We start from the raw sequence: 22462 nt of genomic DNA on the forward strand, positions 1-22462 counted from the left end.
TTGTTTTGATTTCTCCGTGGTGGTGGTCCATAAGTGGATTTGGTGTCACTCTCAGGTAAGTCAGTGTTTAATGAACAAGGGTAAAAATGTAAAATGTTAGTGTTACAATGAAGGGAAATGTCCTGTCCTGCAAGTAATTTTACTTTATTTTTAAGTAGTTTTATATCATGCTTCCTGCAAATGTTTTGTATTGCAAAGCTTTAATTACTTATTTGAAATATAAATCTAAAACATTATGTTGTAGTATTTTAGCTGCAGCTCCATTATTACAGTGATATACACGTTATATACATGAATCAGTAATTATTACTCCAGTAATATAATGTTTAGTCCTGTTAAAGAATCTCTCACGTGAATCTTGTGGAGGACGTTTTCTTTTTATCGTTCGTTTGCAGACCTGCTGCTGTGCTCGGGATCTCTGTCGGCCCCGTTTTGGCCCAGCTTTAGCTGTTGGACTGATCTCCTCACATTCGACTCTAGAATGTTTTGGTACACAGAGGAGTTCATGGTCGACTCGATGACTGCGAGGTGCCCAGGTCCCGTGGCTGCAAACCAAGCCCAAACCGCCACGCTGACAGCTGGTATGAGTTTGTGCTGATATGCCATGTTTGGTTTTTGCCAAATGGGCACTGAGCATTATGGCCAAACATCTCCACTTTGGTCTCTAAAGAGGCATTGTTCCAGAAGTCTCCACTAAGCCGTGCTGCCGTGTTCTTTTTTTCCTCCTGGCAGCCACACTTGTAGCTTTTGCTTTTTCAGTTTTCTGCTCCTGGGAAGATTGACAGCAGTCTTGAATGTTTTTCACTTGTTTCTCAGCATAAGATGATGCACTTCAGATTGTTTGGTCAAGTGACTGATTAGTATCTGACTGCTACTTACACTCTTAATGGGAGCAGTAAGATGTACTTTCCTCATAACTGCATATGATCCTGTATAATGAGAACCTTTGTGCAATAAGGCTGCTGCTTTAGTTTAGATTAAAACTTTCATTTAAGAGTCTAAATTCCTTGTTTGACCACTTGTCAAAAGTTCTTGTAGCGTGCTGCTTTTTCACGTAACCTCAGGGATGCACCTGGAGCAGCTGCACTGCGTTATGGCTCTAAAGCAGATCGCTTGTAGTCCCACCAGACCCACCGCAGTGAGTTTCAGACACTTCCCAGAAGTGGCAATTCACACTGCACCACTTTAAACGGTGCCAGGTCTTGTTTATTTTCCCCCCCAACTGACGCCAGGTCAAGCTGCAAAGAACAGATGAGGAGGGTCCAAGGAGAGTCTGGTCAGATGAGAACTTAATGTGTGTGAGGTGCACATAAACATGAAAATAATACCACAGTTTTTAAACAGTGGTCCCTTTTTATTTGTGTATGTATACATTTCTTTTATTGTGTTTCAGTGATAGTTTTCCTGGACAATGAACTCCTAATTCAGGCTAGTGAAGTCATTCTTGCATGATTAGGATCTTAGCTTTTGGTCTGGGGTACAGATGCAGAAGACTGTAGGAGGGGAGTTTCTCTAGCCATTCCCATCTGCCTCTGACACTGCTTTGTCTTTCCCGCTTATAGATGCCATTACAAGGCTAACTAGGATTTCTGTGATATGTCTGAATAATATGAAACCAAATAAAACATCAGCCAAACTTTAATGCGAAATTACAAAAGTACATCACAGTTTTTGAAAACAATCTTAAGCAGTATGTCAAAAGATACTCAGAGTTTATTTATACAGTAGCGGGTCAGGCTGTTTGGTCCCCTGGCTTAAAATGTTACAATAATTTTGTCCAGTTTCAACTTGTCAGAAGTGGAAACAAATGATCATTAGTCTCTTACAGTTCAATGCGTTCATGGTTACATATGTGACAAATTAAAGGGAAAAAACAAAAACCTAACCCACGCAGTGAGAGGTGGCTGTGTGCTAGTCTGGGTCCACCTGTAACATTTCCATCCTGGTGGAAGTCTTCTTCTGGGTGACAGTGCCTCCACCTGGACACGAGGGCTCACAGTGGTTTGAGGGTGAAAATAAAGTTACTCATAGGCTGCGGCTTTCACAATCAACACATCTCAAGCCAAATGAACGCCTATGGGAGATTCTGAACAAGCGTTTTAGACCGTGCTCTCAACTCGCTCACCATTAAGCTACCTGAGTCAATGCCAAGGTGCATTAAAGCTGTAGGTTTTTCCTTTAACTGTCATCCATCTGTGGGATCAAGAACTCAAAAGTCACAGCTGGATTCTTCTGAGAAAAGAAACCAAACTTATTATTTTCTACTTTGTCTTAATTCAGAAACTTTTCAGTCACAGCTGAGCTGCAGTCTAATAAGACCGTGCAGTCGGTTTCTCATGACAGCAGTTTGATAATGAAGCATCCGATGAAAATACAAAATTACAAAAGTCGTGTACACAAAAAAAAAAAAAAAAAAAAAAACATCTATTCTGTGACTCATAACATTTGGGTTAAAAATATTTATTTAAAGGGGAATCATTTTAAATATCTTTTTAAAAAAAATTTGATTATTCTAAATGTCGTGAAAGAGGCACGAATAAAATTCACTCTGGACACGGCTGCAACTTTATATCACGAAGAGAAGAAGAAACTGTCTGAAAAAGGAGGAATGGCAGAAGATCAGTTAAGCGTCCGTGGATGTCGTCGTTTTGGCCGAGAGCAGAAAATTCGCTTTATACGTCCCCTTCTTCCTCCTCTTCTTCCTCCTCGTAGTGTCGGTTACGTTTAATCAGCTCCTCCACCGTCAGCTCCTCATGCTCTTCCTCGCTGTCCCAGAAGCCCACGTCCTGAGACGACCGGCTGGCCTCCACCTCTGCCTCCGGAGAGGAGACTGCAGTCGGCTCAGTTGGAGTCTCCTGAAGTTTAGCATCTGGCATGTCTTCCTCCAGCACGCCTCCGTCTTCCTCCTCCATCTGCTCCTCCTCTTCACCTTGTCCTCCTGCAGCGTCATCGAGATCCTCCTCTGTGGGGAGATGATGGTCTGTAGCGTCTTCGCTCTTCATCTCCTCTTCCTGTTCTTCCTCTCCGGAGCTGGTGTGCACATCTACACAGCTGTCCTCGGTGGGGGTTTGGCTGTCTGACGACTGGCCGCCGTGCTGGAGGTCCATGCTGGCGGGTTCAGGACTCGGCTGCCGCTCTACCGGTGCACTCTGCTTTTTGGGCTCAGGAGCAGGAGGGCTGTCAGGTTGAGCTGCCGCGGTGAAGGGCATGCTGCGCTCCTTCAGGGGGGTGTTTCGACGCAGAACAGGCGAGCCCCTGGCTTCCTCTGGTGGTGTGGATGGGGAGTCTTCCTCTGGAGGCCACTTGGCTCTGATTGGTTTACCCGTGGAGACTACCTCCGTGTTGGCGGCAGCTCCACCGCGGCTGGGCGTGTCCTCAGGCTCAGTTTTTGGTGGCCAGGAGATCTTCAGCCTGCGGGTCTCTGTGGGTTTGTCAGCCTTCTCTGAGGAACCTTGTCCCAGAGCCTCCATGGTGGCCGTCAGGACGTTGACTTTAGCCAAGGGTGAGTCCTCCACACTGGGGCTTTCCTGGTCTGAGGGTGTGGCCGGGCTCTGGGCTGTTGGCTTGGTTACAGATGTCGGCGAGGCCTCAGCGCTCTCGTTTTTGCCCTCCCAAAGTTCCTTGTGCGGCCGGTGGCCGAAGCCCTCGTCGTAGTTTCCTTTGGCCTTGAAGAGCTGGGAGAAGTGCGGCTTGCAGTAGACGCTGTTGTGCAGGGAGGCATAATTTGCCAAACTAGACCAAAACAAAGGACAGTTTAGAGAAAACAGACCTCTTCTAAAAAGAAGTCAAAGTCTTGATCAGGAATGGTTTGAAAGAGATTGTTAACGTGGGTTCATAACAGGTTAAAATGGTACTTTTGAGTAGTTTTGAGAAGGTTATTGGATATTTTTGATGGAATAAATAGAATCAAAATAAACAGCAGAACATATCTTTAAATTCTTTAGATTACTGGGAACACAGGACCTCGAGATAAAGTTTAATTTAGAGGGGTTTTTTTCCTCCAAGTAACCCTGCAGAAAAGCTTTAAATGCAGTAAAATCCTTTGTAAATGTTTGCCTGGGTGTATTGTCTGACCCGATCTGCTGTGGCCTCACCTGAGTTTGGTGTTGCAGTGTGAACAGCGGAAGCAGGAGCTGTGGTAAACGTTCTGGTTGGCCACGAGCCTCTCCAGAGGATAGACAGTCTTCAGGCACGATGCACAGGTCTCCCTCACCGGCAGACGGAAGTTCTGCACACGCATAAACATGATTTCCCCCCATTTTTAGTCACATATGGGCACCAACAATGACTGCTGAGCCCATCAACCCTCCCCAAAGCTACTCTGTTAAAGTCTAAGAATAAAAATAAGGAGGTGGAGATTAGTGTAGGGTGCACAGGTGTGTGTGAGGTGTAAATGTTTGTTGTGAGGGCTCACCCTGGGAGTCTTTGACTGGGACGAGTCTTTCTGATTGGAGGACGCAGGAGTGCCGGGTCCTGAGCCTGAGAGAGCAAAATAAGAAAAAAAAAAATTTAAAAAAAAAAGAAAGGCAGTAATGCAGAACCAACACTAGAGGGAGCCATCTGCATATTTGATAAAGCCCTTCCACTTACAGGATTACAAACTAAAGCCAAGGACGGACAGTTCATACCGAGACGTGAGAACCTCACTTCAACTTTTCATCACGAATTATCTGCCGAACTTACCGTTGGTCTCTGAGGTGAAAATTCTCCTGGTGTTCGGTTCAGACTCTGGACTCTGAAACGGGAGAAGAGATGTGAAAGAAACAAAACAAAAAAAACATCACACACTGACACACGTTTAGATAAATGCGTGTCGAGATGAGCCGAAACTGATGCACTGGAACAAAAACACCTTCAGGCTATAAACTCTCACCATGTCCAGAGTGCACGGGGGGACGTTCTCCTTCTGCTTCCCACTGAAACCATCCAGCTGATCATCCTGAGCAAAACAAGAAGGACGAGTGGAAAGTTAACAACGGAATATAAGCCATCGGCATCACCTGCTTCATAGGAGATAAACCTACTGGGTATCACCTGTAGGGTTATTGTTAACAGAGCATCCACAATGCTGCACACTGTGTGGGACTGCAGTGTCTTAGGTATATGTGCCATTTGGCTCCAAGTAATTTTTAAGTATACAAAACAGATGTTTAAACCTATATCAGCGAGAGCAGTCACTGCCTGTTGACCAATAATGCAGCTGGTCAACAGCAACAACAACTCCAGGAAAAAGTAGGTCCACAAAAACACAATTACTACATGTGCATCTTAATCATGCAAATATCTTTGCTGGGATCACATGTAAGGAGTCATTTTGTTTCAACTTGCTTCCATTAGCTAGTTTGTCTCCAAAAATCATCCTAGAAAATACAAAATTCCCCAGTGCTCTGCCCCACGGGTGTCCATTCAGGCCTGGAATAATTCAGGAACATCGGTGTGGTGGTGATGGCACAGAGTTCACAACCCAGCTCGGCTCCACAGAGACCGATTTACACTGTTTGTTTGGAAATACTTGCAATCTTAACTGCGCTGTCTAAATAATAAATAGGCTCGTGTTACAAGCGTCATGCACCCAAAGGTCATGCATGATTCATTTCCTGTTTCACGTCGAGGAAAAGATAACAGCTGAAGCATGTTTTTCACAGCAGGGCTCGCTCAGGCCACTGAATGTCCATCCTCTGTAACTTAACCCAATTATTTTATAATGTGAAGGTATGCAGATCTTTTAAGGGCACATTTTTTAAATTCTCTGGTTGATTTGTGTTATTTCATATTCAGCTCCAAGACAATTAAATAGGATTATTTCAAATTCACTAACCATGAATACTCCACCAATCTCACTTTTATTAGAAATTTATAAACCAGAAATGAAAGTTTCCAGTAAGGCACAAAAAGCTCACATTGACTGAAGCGGGAGGGACTTCCTGTTTGGAGATGGCTGCTTGATAGAGGGCCATCCGATCACGGAGAGGCGTGGACTCGGCGAGGCTTCCATCTGCAAAAAAAAAAAAAACACACAACACTAGAAGTTATTGCCTAACAAACACTTCAGCTATTTTAACTCATCTTTGTGGGCACATCATGTCTGAACAGTGTTTTCTGTGCTTGCTGTAACCTGCAGACGCCACTTTTTTTGTTACAGTTCATTAATTGCTGTGAATGCAGGCTGATGACGGGAACACGGGGTCAGGAGCTGCGTGCAGCGTGGAGGGAAACTGTGGGTTTGTCTCTTCCTGTGCTCTCTTAGGCAGTGGGCTGATCACAGCGCTTACACAGCAGCCCGTGTCGTCACTTCTGAGCTTTTTCATTTCGGGGAAGGATGTAATCCATCCAGGAAGATAGCAGGAAGAGACTCTTTGTAAAGAAAAATCCCAAAGACTTTGTAAATCTGACACCGTTAACGAAGAGCTCCAGTTTACCTTTGACATAGCAGATGTCTTTCCGTTTGTTTTTCCATCGCTCATGTTTTTACTGTATGTGGTTAAAATGACTGCATACGCACACGAGGTGCCTTTTTTGGCTGTCATCACAAAAGTCAGACAGCTGCTGAGACCAAAACTGAGCTAAAAGAGGCCGAACTCTGCATTTATATCACATCAGGGGACTCAAATGTGACTCCAAACATTAAAACCGAAGTATTATTCACCAACTGACTGCTCTTACTGCAGACCTTCACTTCATCATTTTCCTGATACAAGCTGTTTAAAGTCAGCCTCTTTTTAAGCCAGACAGCATGATGCTCAAGAATAAAAATAATCTCTGTAAACAGAACTCAAAGGGATCTACTTGATTCTGTTTGGTCAAAACTGCTCTGCCTAGAAAGTACATTTGAGCAGGCTTGCATTATATGCAGGTAAAGAGATTAAAATAGAGGGAGGGCATTTGCCAAAATGCGCCAGATACCTAACAGCTATTGACAATAATAAAGCTTTAAGCTCAGCAAAACAATGTGCAAAACAAAAAGCCTGGGAGCAAATATCCAAGTATTGGCTGTTGCTTCATCAGGTCACTTAAGCATCTACTTTATTTGGTGCTTATGTTACTCAGCTACAAGTAAATATCAAAACTATCACGATCGTCTCAGAGTTGACCAATTTGTTAGCAGAGAGCCACACTTCTGGTTTATACCTGAATTCTGGGAAATTAATCATCTGTGCATTTATTTATTTATTTATTTCTACCGTAGCCGTATACAAGATTGATAAGACAGCTAATCATGAACCTAAACAATGAGAAGAGCAGCAACAACACGCTTCTATAAAGCTGAAGTGGACCGCAGAGTCAGCAGCTTTCGCTCTACTGAGGAGGTTATGTCACGGATTCTGGGTTTACTAAAAATGAGCCCTTTAAGGTCACATGCAGGGGCTCGTTTTCTCAGGTTTCTCCTCAGTCATTTAAAAAAGAACAAAAAAGAAAAGAAAAAAGGATGACCTGCCTCTTACATGTCAAAGAGTTTCACTTCCTCTTTAAATTAAAACCACCATGAACCATTAGCCAATGAAATGACTGAGTGCGCCGTCTGAGTCGCATGTGGTGTGGAGGATATTTTAAGATTCGGCAGAGGTGCGAAGTAGCGCACAGCTGTCTTTTTATCCACCGACAGCAGTTTTTGAAGATGAAGCCATTCACCGACTTACATTCAGCTGAGATGTGTATTACAGAAGGTTTCCATTCTGCCAATAATAAAACTGTCGCTTACTTTTTTGGTATTTGATGACATTAAAATTTTGTCCACATCTAAAAAGAAATGAGAGGCTCGCTCATAGATAGAATAAAGCACATAATAAGAAACATGCAACACTAATTTCACATCAGCCGTTGCCGTCTAGGTCATTTGGTGTGTGTTGTCGATCACCTCTCAAACAAACTGCCCCCTAAAAACCCTGAAAGCACATTAAAGAGAAGCATGTACCTCCTAGTAGTTGGTCCATGCTGCCAGTGTTTCCTCGGCCTGTCTGCTCTCTGGATGCCTGCAACGTAAAAACAGACAGATGAAGAAAACAAACCGACATAAGGCAAAGAGATGAAAACACATGCAGTCCTTTGATGCTCACATGTTTCACCTGGTAGAGCCAACAGGCTGCAAGCTAAAGCCCGGCCATCAGAAAGATCAAAGAGAGACCGAGGAAATGCAAAGGTAAGAGAATCACAGAGGTCAAGAGCGGCACAGTGTTTGTGCAGTCCAAACCACTTTAATCCCCTTATGAGCTCAGTGTCTGAGACAAGACACCCCGTCTGTCCTCAGCCACCAGCCAGAAAACAAACCGATCACCTCTCTGCTGCAGGGCAGAAAAGAACACCTGCTGCTTTATAACAAAGGAGCATCTGCCCAGAACGTGGGGAATTCCCCAGTCGGACATCTCCCCCAAACTTCAGGGCACAAAATCATCCGTCTCATGCCATTTAAGGTACGGCTTACGCAACGGGACAAACAGCGGCACAGCACATTTAGCCTTTAGGCTGCAGGGGCCACGGGGAGGATTTTGGCTTTGGCCCGAGTCCTGACAGGCTCGGAGCTCTGCAGGCTTCGGCAAGTCGAGCTCAGGAACATTTCACAACATAAAGCTGAGGCAGAGTGGCCTTACATCATGGAAAAAACTGGATGAAAGTATGTTTGAGACAAGTTAAACCTCATTTGTGTAACACATTATGCATTTCCACTTTATCTTCTCTAAAAAAATAAATGCATGAAGGTGAAAGAAGAATTTATTTAACAAGCGTTCAAACCTCCAACGAGCATTATCTGTACATCTTATCTGTTATGTGCCACAGAGTCAGTGAGTGGGAACTGTGCGTATTTTGAAAAGACAAGAACAAGTTTTCAGTTAGACTGACCGTGAACCTGTGTTTGTGTAAAGATGTTTTAGAACAAAGTGCTAAACGCCTGATATGACAGATGTGTTCCTTAAACTACACACTGGAGAGTTTTTGGTCTTCAAAGACTTTTTATATGTTGGTGCAGCGTCTGCAGTGATCCGTTTTGGTGAAGAGAGCTGAACGTGGAAGTGACGCTTCGAGTTACCAGTCGATTTCTTTCCCACCATCTATGGCCTCGAACTGGGTGTAGAAGGAAAGATCGCTGACAAGTGGTGGAAATGATCTTTCTTTGAAGGTCGTCTGGGTTCAGTCTTAGAGATAAGGTGAAGAGCTCAGTCGTTCAGGAAGGCTTAGTAACGCTGCTACTCCTCCACACTGAAATGAGGCTCAGGTGATTCTCATTCTCATTAGGATGTCTCCTGGACAACTTCCAGGTGAGGCATCTCTGGCATGCACACCTTGGATGAAACCCCGGAGCGCACACATAACATGCTTGAGAAACTTAGTCTTTTAGTTGGCTTGGGAATACCTTACTGTGCTACCTGCGGGAAGCCTGAGCATCTCTGCTCAGACTACGGCCCTGTGACGTGGACCCAGATGGATGTTTACATTAAACACATAAGAAAATTTCATTTTTGAGGTCAACTCAGTGCAAATGTCCACCCTGTCTAAAGTAAATGAAAGTGGAGACAGCGTCCACAAACTCACTACTTTTGAGAGAGAGGGAAAAAAAAAAAAAAAAAAGTGTTGCACTGGGAAAGTCCAGCCTCATCCTTTAAACTTTCGTGTTCCCTCTTTGTGGGAAAACCTTCACAATGTTCAACTGCTGCTCACTAAATGGTGCCAGAGAATGTCACAATTACAAAAAAGTGGTGAGAGTTCAGCAAAAGGTGATAGGAAAGGTGTTAAATCCTCCAGCAAAATGAGAGAAACTGCAAAATCAGATAATTCTCTTCACATTGAATAACTCACATGACTCTAATAAAAAAAAAAAAGATTATAACAGCTTAAAGAAGCAGGATTTCCAAAGCTCGCACCTCTAGGCTTAACCTCTACCCCTTTAAAAACCGAGCAGTGACAACCAGATCATCACAGATGATGTAATCTGAGGGCGGGTAAGGGGCAAATCTGAGAGTCTGAGTCAGGAGTGAGTTCAATAATTAATAATGCACATTATGGTTAAGAAAGAACTGAATCATCTGCTGTGAACAGGAAAACACACCAACACTCAGGCCCTAAGCGGGGCGTTAAGAACAGAAACGAATCACAACAAAGGAAACAGTCATCTTTATAAGAATGGATCTATTCCCCCGGGTGGATTAGCTTCCACAGACCGGAGGTGCAGCTTTGTGGATGAAGGGGAGGATGAGGAGGAGGGGGGTCCGAGACTGGTTTGCATGCATGTGTGTGCATGAGGGGTTGAGTGGCATGTAAACAAGCATACGAGGCCAGGTTGTGTCTCGAAAGGCTGGATCAGTGGGCCAGACAAAGAATCTGATGCTAATCCTGATACTATTAAAGCTCCTAAACAGACAGACCGAGCGAGCTTCAGTTCCCCTCATGACCCCACCTCACACACACCAGAGTCTACCAGAGACAACGACTTCTTCTTACACTAAGACTTACCCAAACAAAGAGCAGGAAGGCACCTGCGGCATCAGTTAACACCCTTTAAAGGTGTTAATATACCCAGTTCAAGCCACACAATAACACTGTTTTTAAAGTGAGCTGACACAGTTGAAAGGAGCTACTGATAAAGTCCATAAAGTGGACTCTGAGAAGCCTTAAAAGGCCCCTTTCAGCTGCTGCGCAAACATCCTCGTCCAACACAGAAGTCAATAAAATAACAAGCAGGGAAAGTAAAAGTGGAGACTGTCTCAGAGCCAAACAAAGAAAGCCACAAACACCATATGTCATAGCTACCTCTCGCGAAGACAAATGAAGAGGGAGGACAAAAAAGCCACAGAGGATGAGGAGTCGGCGGCGAGACCGAGGGGAAGGCGGTTCTCACGGAGTTTGATCGTGTGTTTGAATCCAGCACCGGCAAGACCTGCAGCTCCAGAGCGGGGAGGCACAGACTGTGGCTTATCGCAGGGGAGATGTGGGGTAGGACCCTCTGGAGATGGCTTTAGGGGAGGGGGAGGAGGATGAAGGGCAGGGTGGGTGGGAATATTCGAGGCGACAAGGAGCAGGTGTTCCTAGGGGGTGCTGCTCAAAGAGGGGTGTGGTCGGATGAAGGTGGGGATGATGACGGGAGTGTGCCGTGGTTTTACAGATGGTCTTTCTTTCTTTTCTTTTTTTTCTTGTTTAAGTGTTTCACGGCCCCCCAGCATCAGAATAAAGCTTTGGGCCTACAGAGAGGAGCAATGTGGGGCAGGAGGGAGGCGGAGAAGCAGCAGCTGGTGCAGTAAGGGGGGTGACTCAGGGAGGTGACTCAGGGAGGATAGGGAGGCTGGGGCTGAGCTGGGCTGTGTGGGAGGGAGGAGGGGTGAGGGTCAATTAATTTCAGAGTGCATCGAGTCGGCCCAGAGAGGGGAGTGGATGTAGAGGGGGGTGTTTAGATAAGAGCTGGAGGAATAAACGCAGACAAACTCTTTACCGATCTGTTAGTGCGTTTAGCTTTTAGCTCAGAGAGGCCAATGTGAGCATGCTCACAGTGATGATGCTAACGTGCGTCACACAGACGACGATGAGGCTGGAGAAAGTCGATTTTGTTTGAGTAAATCTTCCTAAATATCCCCCAAATTATAGGTAGTGAATATCGATTCTGTTACTAAAGATGGTATAAAAAAAAATAGGCGGAAACACCGTGATGTCACATATTGGCTAATTAAATCTCAGACTCAAAACTAGTGACCGAGCCCATAAAATCATCAGGAAAATATTTACGGGGGTTAAATAAAAATAATGAAAGCAATTCCACACTGGCTTCATTTGTCAGATCCCAAAGCTACGTCTGTCTGTCACACCATCTAGGACTCCCAGTAATTCACACGATGGTGGTATTTTTTGCTAATTTGTGTCCACAGTTGGACAAATGCAGAGGTTTTTTCCATTTTATTATTAGGCATCCCCACCCCTTTGATATGAGGCATAAAGCAAGCAGCAGCAGACAATTTCTACAAAAATCAGCCTGCATTAGCAGAATGCTAGGACATGCATCAGGTTTTAATTAAATTCAGACTCATTTACTGGTAAATGGAGTGGTACTTATAGAGTTAAGCACTTAAAGCACACGGTTTTATCTACGCCCATGTGTTCAAACATCCACTCACACCGATTCATAAGGGGCAACTCCAAGAAAACTTCAGCATGCAGAATGAAGGAGTCGATTGATTGGCAGACAATACCATATTTGCAAAAACAAACTTATCGTGCATCAATTTACGCAGAAAAAGTACTAAATACTAATTTTCGCTGAGGACCACCTCATGTGCAAACATCACAACATCAAATTTCAGCTAATAGTATAGCAGTACTAAAAACAAACCAAAGGAAAGTTAGGTCCAAGATAAAGAGCGCTTAGCATCTCCATAATGATCTGAGATTTATCCGGTATGAATCCAAACTTGCCAATATAAGCCGTCTTATCACTTGGGGACTTTCCGAGTCCAGGAGCATTGGGATTACTCATTTTGCTGCTTGTTTGAAACACTTTGTGGAAAATACACCACACGTCATGCTTGGCCGAACAGCCAAGTTTTTGTTGCTTTTACACTTTTCCTATGTCAGCGCCAGTCAGCACACAGTGGAAATTTATAATATATGTACTTAAAAAAATAAAAATAAAGTAACACTTTTAAGACTGTAAAAGGAGAGATTATGATGATGATTTTGACCTGGACTTGAATGCTTAAGTGCAAAACTGACATTTTGGTGTCCGGAGAACACATTTTGGTCAAAGCTTTAGTGATTGCTGATATCAGTCCATGATTTCATACCAAATATATTCAGTAGTTGTTATGAAAATGCTCATGACAGTGCGAGAAAAAGCCAGGGGACATTAGAGGTATTAGACCATTCACCTCAAAGGAATTGCCATCCGAGATAACATGACTTCAAAGAAAAGAAGGGTGGAGGTCTTTGATGGGTGGCAGTGAGGGTTAAGAGAGAAAACAGGGGCGAGGTGGAGCTTAGGAGCAGAGAGTGGAGCACAAGGGTGATTGATGAGGTGGGGAGGGGAGGCGGAGAGCTTTGACGGCCTTGGGGGGAGACTGTCTGACGAGGCTCAGAGTGCAGATCAGCTGTCTGCAGTCATGAGTCTGCCAGCCTGCTGCACCATGACATCATCTGCCCCGTGAAGGGGAGCTCAACAAAGAAGCAGAGAGCCCGCCTCGGCCCTACAGTGGAGCCTATTGTACAAGCCCCGGACACTGTGTCTACAGAACTGTATAGATCCTGTATTTCAGCTCGAGGATTTCCCCAAACAAGCCCTCCTTTGGAAGGACAACTATGCAGCGAGCAATAAAAAGACTCCTTCCCTCCAGCTCCCCAGAGTGCTCCTTCATCTCACTTTTTAAAAGCCCACATAGGAGGTGGGTGTGGAGAGGAGAGTGGCGGATGTCTTTGTTTAAACGCCACGTTTTACTGCACGTTTCTTCATCCCATGTTTCCTTACAACCCCTTCTTTGTCCTTTGTTAACAAAAAAAAAAAAAAAAAAAAAAAAAAAAGTTTCCATGAAGAATCAGACTCTTAAGCCAAAACTGAGAGAGTCAATCCTGCTCAGCATTATCTGTGCATCTTCCTCCTCTGTGCCACATTAAGACCTTAATATCCAGGTGCCATTAATTTGTATTAATGGCACCTGGATATTAATTTAATCTCTTCCTGGACTGAAAACCAAAGCTGCACTTCCTCAAATTGCCACTTGAAGGTGGAGTTCATCCCCACTGACCTACATTATAAAATGTCCAATTTCACAACAGAATTAGAATCAGTATATGGAAGCACCTTAAAGCAGCGGTCCCTAACACCGGGCCTCGGACTGGTACCAGTGCATGAATCGTTAGGTACCAGGCCGCGAGAGTTGAGGCTCGGGTATGAAATTTATGGTTTTTAATCTTTTTTTTTTAATCGTTTTTATCGTCAACTCTGTTTCCCTGGATCTTTTCCTGTGTGTTTGAAATAAATCTTTGTTTTTTTGGTACCGGTACTGGTTTTAATTTGTTGTATTTATCCGCGACACCTTAAAGACCAGTCTGTGAAAATATTGTCGGACATAAGCAGTTTGGGGACCGCTGCTTTAAAGCATGTTAGCATCAGCTGAAAACTGAGCCGTCCACCCGCTCCTCCAAACATTGGGAGCAGCATGAACACGAAAGCTGAAACTTGAGAGAAAAAAAAAAAAAAAAAAAAAAAAAAAAAAAAGAGCAAACACATGGAGATAAAGGGAAGGAAAAACTGGAAGAAACCTCGGGAAGAACCAAGCCTCTTGGGGTAACCAAGATGACAAGAAATAAACCAAAGAAAGCCAACAAATTCACCATTTTCACCTTTTTGTCAACAGTTTATCCTTTCTGGCCTAATGACAATTTATACATTTGTAACATTTTTAAATACTGAGGTCTTCTTCCCACTGAGCACCACAAACATCAAACAATCAAATTTAATAATAGAAAAATTGAACCTCTGTCAAAACTGAGTGAAAGTGAATCAACAGTAAGTGGAGTTGTTGATTTTGTAGGACTGAGAAGAACTGCAGAGCACACGTCTTTCACTGGGTCCCATTATTAACGCCCATTTTATTGTTATGCTGATGACTCACTTATTTTCCCAGTAATCTAAATCAAATCTTATCTCATCTCTCTGATATTTAGAGCCAGATGTCTCAAAATTTCCTATGTCCTGGTGTATTTGCCCCCCCCCCCCCCGGGAGCTGGACACAGCTTTTATTTCCAAGTAAGCCGTTTAATCATACCGTGTCTAAATGAATTTTTTCCTCCCTTTCTAGTGGCGTTCTTGAGAAGGTCATACATGCTTTCATTTCCACATCTTTATTAATAAATATTATGTGGTCATGTCTTAAATATTTAACTCACCACTATTAAAGCACTCATTAGCTCACACATATGAAGTTTTTTTTTCCATATTTAGTGTCTAATCACCACATTTTTAATTACTGTTCCAGTTTGTAATGAGCCCTTTAACTAGAAGTGTTTTTGTTATATTAGTATTTTTATTATTTTAACCGTTTTTTGTCTTTTTTAGCATTTGTATTTTAGAATTTCTAACTATTACTTTTATTATTGCTGGTGTATTTATAAGTGGTCATGTTTATTTCAGTATTTTTACATTTACATAACTGGGAGGTCACGGTAGTTAAAGGCTAAACCCCAAATTTAAATTTGTAAAGCACATCGAGTTCGGACTCATCAGTCCACCTCTGAAAGCCTCACAGTGGCTCGTCATAAAATGGTCGCTCTCTATTGAGGAAACAGCGTGGCTCTTGTTAATGTGCCACACTTTGGAGTACGAGCACTTTTCATTTTACACGCCTTGAGCTGATGCATGACTGGACGTCAAATTCCTCGACTTTTATGCTCCACAAACAACAATTAGCTGCCTCGGGGAGCACGAAGCAGAGATCTCTCAGGGATCTTTGCAGAGAGAAATGTGCGAGTCAGCTGAGAGTGTGTGTTTCTTTTAAAGGAGGAGGATGTGAAGTGGGGCTACACCATGTGACTATCAGCATGACGGCACTGGGGGGGATCTGACTTCTTTGAGAACAAGTGGACAGTTTTAGGAAGCCCAGACTACTAACTTATCTTCTCAATTTCTGATTCATTTTAATGTATGATGCTTCATCAGAGGAAGGCACACGAAGCTAAACTAGGTACTCATGAAGATTTTATTCCACAGCTTACTCTACTTACAAAGTTTCTATATTAAGACTGAAAATAAAAATATATTTCACTGAAACAGAAACGCCTAAAAGTTGAAATGAGGACAAACTCACAGAGAAGCAGTACTTGCCTTTTCTGGGCTTTCTCCTTTCTCGAACATCATCTTGAGGCTGTTGAGGGGGATGCTGGGCTTCTCGCACTCGGGCACTTCAGCTGCCGATGCCGCCGCTCCCTCCTGCTCCTCTGAATCTCTGCTGGGCTTCGCCTCCATGTCCGTCATGTCCTGGCTGGTCTCTCTGGTTACTCTGTGAACCTGGATCTCTGTATCTTGGTCCTGTGAGAGTACTGTAGTTTTTAGGGAGTCTTGCTGAAGCTTGATTTGGGATGAAGGTGCAGATCTGGAGCCTGGTAACGTGCTGACTGGAGTCAGAGGGGCCTGAGATTGGGATCTCTGGATGGACGGCGGTTCCTGCTGTTGCTGCTGCTCCCAGCGTTTCTTTAAAGCACTCAGGTTCCCGCCACACAGTGTCGAGGGTAGAGCTTCCACAACCTGAACAGGAAACAGTCACTCGGTTAAATTTTTTACCTCTGTAGCATCAAAGGTGAAACAGTTTTATAACTGTTAGTTTCAATAAATCTTAAGACTCTTTATCTCAATGTCAATTTAATTAACACCATCTAGGTTCATTTTCCTCCCATCCTCAAAAAACAAAACAAGATATGGACATAAAAATATTGGATATGCAAAGACTGAAACATATTTCCAAACAATACAGAGCATTTCTGATTATACATCCAAAACCTTTCTGCTGTCATATTTTGTTTGTGTGTCAGGAAACAAGAAAAGATTCATATCTGAAAAGACAACTCGATGTGGGTCAGATGCACAAGTCTGTAATGCGCTGCAGTGCAAGTGCAGTTTTCTGTCATTGTAAGAAAGTCCTGGGGAAAAAAAAAAGTCATCTGATGGTAAGCTTCAAGTGTAATTTTTGTCCAGATAACCATTCAAAACAAGTGTAGCATCACATTTTTAGAGGGAGTACACGCTAGAATACGTCTGATGTTTGTGCAAATTAATCAACTGTTAAATCACCTGACGAGTTTGGCTTTAAGCCTCCAGGTCACAAGAGCCTAAAAAACTGATTTAAGCATAAAAAGTCTATTAATTTATATTATTTACTGAAAAATGTCACAAAAACAAATATAGACTCTATATGTTAAGAATCTTGAATCAGAAAACCTGTTGAGTGTCTGCTTAAAAATGAATCAGCAGTAAAGATGTTTCCACTCAGTAAATAAATCACCCAATGAGCTGGACTTTAATGCACGAGAATGAAGAGATACAAGAACTACAAGAACCTGGGACTGACCCGACTGTAGCTGTAGCTTTCTGTTGTTTTGGTCATTTAAGACTCAGATGCTTCGTTTATCTATGACGGTTGTTCTAAACACGAGTTAGTCCAGCTCTTATCTGTCATTTCAGACGTTTTTATCGTCACTTTGGGCACCAAGTATCTGCCTTCAGGCTTCTGCAGCAGGAAATCTTAATACTCCATGGTTCACTGCAAAACATTACAATGCAATCTAATTAAAGTCTGCATGCATACATTTCACAAAACCTCCCATCCATGCCTTGCTGGTTAACTTTGAGAGTTAACCAGCTCTAGTTTTGTGTATCGTGCAGATGCAATGAGATGAAAAGGTTGCTGGGTGAAGAATTCAAACACAGCAGAGACCACAGAGAAGATAACCCTCATTTTTACTGCCAACCACACAAACAATCACACAACAAACTATGATGACTCACAATTTCTGAGGCTCTGGCAGAGGAGACTCCCACTGAGGGATGCTAGCTGCTCTCAGTCTGTTTTTAGTTTAGTCAATAAATTCCATCAATGCTGGACACACGCCACTTTGACTCTCCGATTTCTGAATGACGCTAAAAACATTTAAACTAAATCAAACAGCATCTGCACTGACATTAAACTACATGTTCGCATTCTTGCAAGCAGAGTGTGCACAGTCTGAGCTAGGTAACAAAAGGAAAAGACATGAAAAGGAAACAGGAAGTCCTGCATGAAAGACAAAAGAGCCGTGAGTTGCTCTGCATGCGCATCTATAAACCTGGAGCTGAAAAGAAAGCTAGAAAAACTTTTTTCCTTTTGTGTGTGTGTGTGTGTGTGTCAAAAACCTGAGTGTGAGGCAGACGACCTGGCTGTCCGGTTGAAAATGCTGTGAAAGTGTGTGTGTGCTGGTGTCTGCTGACCGGCTGGAAGTGCTACAGGCTGTCCCAGATGTGAGAGGCTTGAGAAGTGATCAGAATGAAGCAGAATGAAGCAACTAGCCCACCCCCCCCCCCCTTTCTATGACACAGAGGAAAGGAAGGAGGGAAGGAAGGAGAGGGAGTGAAGGGGGCGAAGGGTGAGGGGGCGGGGAGGTAAGGAAGGAGGGAGAGAAAATCAGAAACAGACAGTCGATGAGGGAAAGGAGGGAAAATAAAGACAGGAAATGTGAAAAAGGTAAAGGGGAGGGAGGTGGAAACCTTAAAAAATAAAAACTCTCACAAAGAACTGCACAGAGCCTGAACCTGGATAAATACCAATCTCCTGATAAGCCTCCCGGGCTGGTATCTACATCTGATGTTTAGTTTAGAGATTGGATTTGATAGGAACACCTTTAGCTCCAGTCTTCCTCTCAGGAAATGAGGGATTGCCAGAGAAATTCGACAGAACTGCCATTCAGCATTTACACGAACAACAACAACAGATTTGACACCCTGAGAAGTTTGACGTGGGGAAGGAATGCAAGATTGTCTTTAATGATGAGATGTTTTGCAACCTGGTAGAAAATACCAGGGAGAGGGGGCGGGGTTTGGGCTTTACAAGGCAACTTCAGGTTTAAGCTCAAGTTTTCAGGGTTAGGAAGGTGTGAGAGAGGAGATCAGCAAAACCCACCACCTACGGACTGATCACTTCTCTGGACCTCATCGCACAGGAGGGTCTAAGGTTTTAGAGGCAGCAGAGTTTTCTTTGTATTGATGAGGATCAACAAGAAAACTTTGCTTATATAAATCCTCTGGCTGCACGTAGTTATAAAGCAGTTTCACAGTCGTGGCCCTAACATAGTGACCATGTAGTTGGATCCACTTTTCTGATACTGTTTACAAGAACTTTAAAACAAAAACAGAAAAAAAAAAAAAGACCAGGTAGCTCAAACCAAAGTCTTGCAGAACTAACCCACATGATATACACAGTAACTGAGACCTGCTGTAAAAAGTGGCTCTGATTTGATATTTAATGAGCCTTTAATTTGGTTAAGAAGTAAACTCAAAGCAAAGAGTGACCGGCGTATAAAGCCGCCCGTTTAACCTGAAGCTACGTCCACAGTTACATCTGTGTTTTCCACTTTACTTTCTAAAAAAAACATCCCACCTACAAGGATACATTGTGAAAAATAGCTCCATCCACATCTAAACAAAAATTACAAAGCAACAGGTGATGATTTAACCAACTCTACAGAAATGTTGGCCAATCAGAAGCCTAGTTTAATTCTATTTTCTTTATATAGTGACAAATCATGACGACAGCAGCATCAAAGCTGAGCAAGAAAATATTATCAGGCCAACTAAGACAGCTGAGAGGGGAAGAAGTGAGTGATGTTTGGACAGGCAGTGTGGTGCTACTACTACAACAACAACACGTGTGCGTTTGTGAGAAAGCATGTACAAACTGCAGATAATAAGATTAACAGAAACAATATTTGGTTCACATCCACCACTACAGAAAATGCCCTTACACTAAAGAGACATATACCTCTGATGCTGCAAGAACAAAAAATGTCAGAGTTACTTAGAAGGTTTTTACTTTTTACTTCATTTTCAATGACTTAAAAGAAACAAAGGGGTCAAAAGTGTAGAAAAGGCTTCCCGTGTGTGGAAAGGGCCCGAGTCACCACGCTGACCAGGTGTGACGGAGGCTCCTTGTTATCAGTGCAGCAGAACAGCTGATGCCCAAAGCGATAACAGAATAATTTCACTGCTGGAGCTTGCTGCATGCTGGAGATGTTTCCAAGATTATCGTCTCCAAGCAGTTATTTGAGTCTCCGCCAGACTGAGAGCAGTTTAGGGTTTATATTTTAACACTGCATTTGAAAGGCCAAATATTATCCTTTCAACTGCTCTGTTATTAGCTGACAGCTGGAGTTCCCTTAATAAGGCTTTTAATCAGCTTTCAGAATGAGTCACATTACTACAGTCGAGATTTCCACACAGAAACGGAGTAAACAAAGAGCAAGTGAGGTCACTGAACTCCAAATTCTGAGAGAGAACGAGGGTTTGGTCTGTGCATGTCCACATAGTTTTTGGGAAAATGTTAAGAAATGATGCAGCAGAGCATGTGGGTCTACGCAGTAGTTTATACTCGTATGAATATGGGGAATGAGATGCTGCTGATGGGTGAAGTTTTCCCCTCTGTGAATTAAAAATAGAAAGTGTCGAAGCTTTTCAGATTAAAAAATGTGGCACGTTTGGGATACAGGACTCACTGAATGGAGTTCGACTTCTGTGCGTCTGTGTTAACGGCAGCAGCAGCATTAATTAGCAGGTCTAAACATGGCAGCAGGCTGTGTTTTAATGATAGATACTGGTGGTTCTGGTGCAGGGACTACTAGGGTGGAGAGGGTGAAGCACTTTGTTTTTAATTCTGAAATTTAACTTGAGGCCAAGTATTGAGGCCATGATAGAAAACACTTCTTCCACCGCTGGGAAGCAACGAATCGTCACAGACATACAGGAGTGAATTTGAATGTACGCACCGTTTTCTTCTTCTCTATGCTGCCCTCTTCTGCTGCCATCTGGTACCTGTGGAGGACAAAAACTGCTTCAGATAAACAATAACTGAGAGGATGAGGCCCAGTGAGGAAGAAGCAGAACCGCTTCCCAGGAAATTCGTTAGAAAAATAAATAAATGTTCCCGCTTCTCTCCAAAAACAATAAATTAGTTAATGTGTTAAAGTAAAACTGTTTGGAAAAACATCATCACGTGTCGTCTTGCAAAAAGTACACAGAGGGAGTGGATTCATTGTTTCAGAGTGAAACAGATTTTATTGGCCAGGTTTTATTTAAGATAAAGTATTTTAATTGATTGAAGATTCATTTCCTGTTTTGTTTCTGAGACCCCGATAACCAGCAGGAATTTACAAGTCTGGATGGCAGCAAAAAGTATGTGACTTGTATACATTAATATAAGCCATCAATTAATAACCCACAACTAATCCTTTCAACAGAGCAAACATCATCACACAATTAGTGAAACTAATCATTTTCATCTTCTCATCATTTGCCCTGTTAAACAAAGGGAATTATGGTCCTTAATCTCTGTCTTATATTAATGTGTCTGCTGCTGAGAGGTTTACAAGTTTTAACAAGTGACTCGTTCTGCTTAATTTCTCATTTCTTGTGTGTGTCAGGAGAAAGTTGATTTGTTGACAAGCAGGCAAGAACAGGGAAAACAGTGGCAGCGGATTTCGCTGAAGTTCAAATAAAACATCAAATATGAATAACTGTGGTATGAAAAATACAAAATTCTCCACAGTCGACACTTTTTATTGTTCAACGCTTCAGATCTTCAGCCTCAGACTGGCTGCACCACACATTTTAGCCCCAAACTGACAACAAACACGGCCAGTTCGTAGCTGAACCACTGCTGTCCTTCACAGGTGTTTCTACCCGGAGACAAAAATCATGTTTGGGACAGTGAGTCCAAATTAAGTTTGGCTCAAAGCCTCTCAGCTGTGCTGAGGAAACATTAACACTAATAAGCCAGATGTGGCTGTTTCTGCACAGAGCCAACAGCAAAAAGAGACATTGTATCTAATCAATGAGGACAGCCAGCTAGCTTTAAAGACCGACTCTTGAGTCTTGCACTGAATATTTAAGTTTTGCTAACAGAACCTAAATACTAGATTTTACATTGCTGGTTATGTGGGTTTGTTTGTTTTTTCCACTCCTACTTGGTAAGGAAAAAAAAATGAGACACTGCAAACATTTATGGAGAAATGATAATGCCACCATAGACTTAATTTGGATGACATTCTTCATTTCCAGCTGCCAAGATAATATGATAGCTCATGTAATATGAACTTTTGCTTTCAAATCGAGGCAGGTGGTCGGACTTATTCCCAAGTGGGTCTCCTCCGCCTGCTGCAGAGCAGATTTCAGGTTTCATTTACCTGCCAACCCCTGATTATGTTCATTTTTGTCGTCATGGCTCTTGCAAATAGTGAAGTTCATTCGCATGAAGATTGTCAACAACTGGTAAATGCACTCACTTCCTTATCTGATCTGTGTCTACAGTGTCTTCTTTTTCTTTTGACCCACTGCACACACAAAGGGCAGCTCTAACCAAAAGCTTCTCCCATTTCAGCTGATCAGCAGTTTTCTTCATGTAAATTTACACCAGCAGCATGATGGAAAACCATCTCAGGAGGTTGTCGTAAAGAGTGACCCTGCAAGGTCTCCTGTCTTTAGATGTGAGAGGGCTGCAGAGTTCAATGGCTTAAAAGTTTGTTTTTGTGCATAGTAAGGATAAGTGTTAAATACACAATTAATGTTAATCAGGAAGAAAAACACAAAAACCTGCATATTCCCCACCAACTGACAGACTACTACTATCACCTAGTGGTCAAGTTGATCAACTACCGTGCATTGTCTCATTTTCCAAGTTAGTCACTTGATATGCGGTAAAGGGGGATGCCCCGAATGGTGAGGGGCCTCCATAAAGGATCTGATCCTGTTTTACTCTGT

At 42.9% G+C, this 22462-nt stretch overlaps 1 protein-coding gene across 3 annotated transcripts in view; it reads right to left on the bottom strand.

Moving 5' to 3' along the window:
• Nucleotides 1-1577: 1577 nt before the first annotated feature.
• lima1a (LIM domain and actin binding 1a) overlaps nucleotides 1578-22462 on the bottom strand; it is a 28299-nt gene continuing 7414 nt past the window's right edge. For 2 of the 3 annotated variants that reach the window (XM_085392715.1, XM_085392714.1), the window contains exons 3-11: nucleotides 20473-20518; nucleotides 15791-16210; nucleotides 7913-7970; nucleotides 5901-5995; nucleotides 4874-4939; nucleotides 4684-4735; nucleotides 4415-4479; nucleotides 4095-4228; nucleotides 1578-3732 (exon numbers count right to left, since the gene is read on the bottom strand). In XM_085392715.1, coding sequence (XP_085248841.1) covers nucleotides 2673-3732; nucleotides 4095-4228; nucleotides 4415-4479; nucleotides 4684-4735; nucleotides 4874-4939; nucleotides 5901-5995; nucleotides 7913-7970; nucleotides 15791-16210; nucleotides 20473-20518 — 1996 coding nt within the window. In that variant the 3' untranslated portion in view covers nucleotides 1578-2672. Of the gene's footprint in view, nucleotides 3733-4094; nucleotides 4229-4414; nucleotides 4480-4683; nucleotides 4736-4873; nucleotides 4940-5900; nucleotides 5996-7912; nucleotides 7971-15790; nucleotides 16211-17030; nucleotides 17302-20472; nucleotides 20519-22462 lie in introns of those variants that run through there. The other variant, XM_085392716.1, reaches the window with a different exon arrangement.

Source organism: Rhamphochromis longiceps, linkage group LG20 (genome assembly GCF_057381845.1).
Source record: "Rhamphochromis longiceps isolate RC_006_pf linkage group LG20, R_longiceps_female_GT1.1, whole genome shotgun sequence".
Classification (NCBI taxonomy): Eukaryota; Metazoa; Chordata; class Actinopteri; order Cichliformes; family Cichlidae; genus Rhamphochromis; species Rhamphochromis longiceps.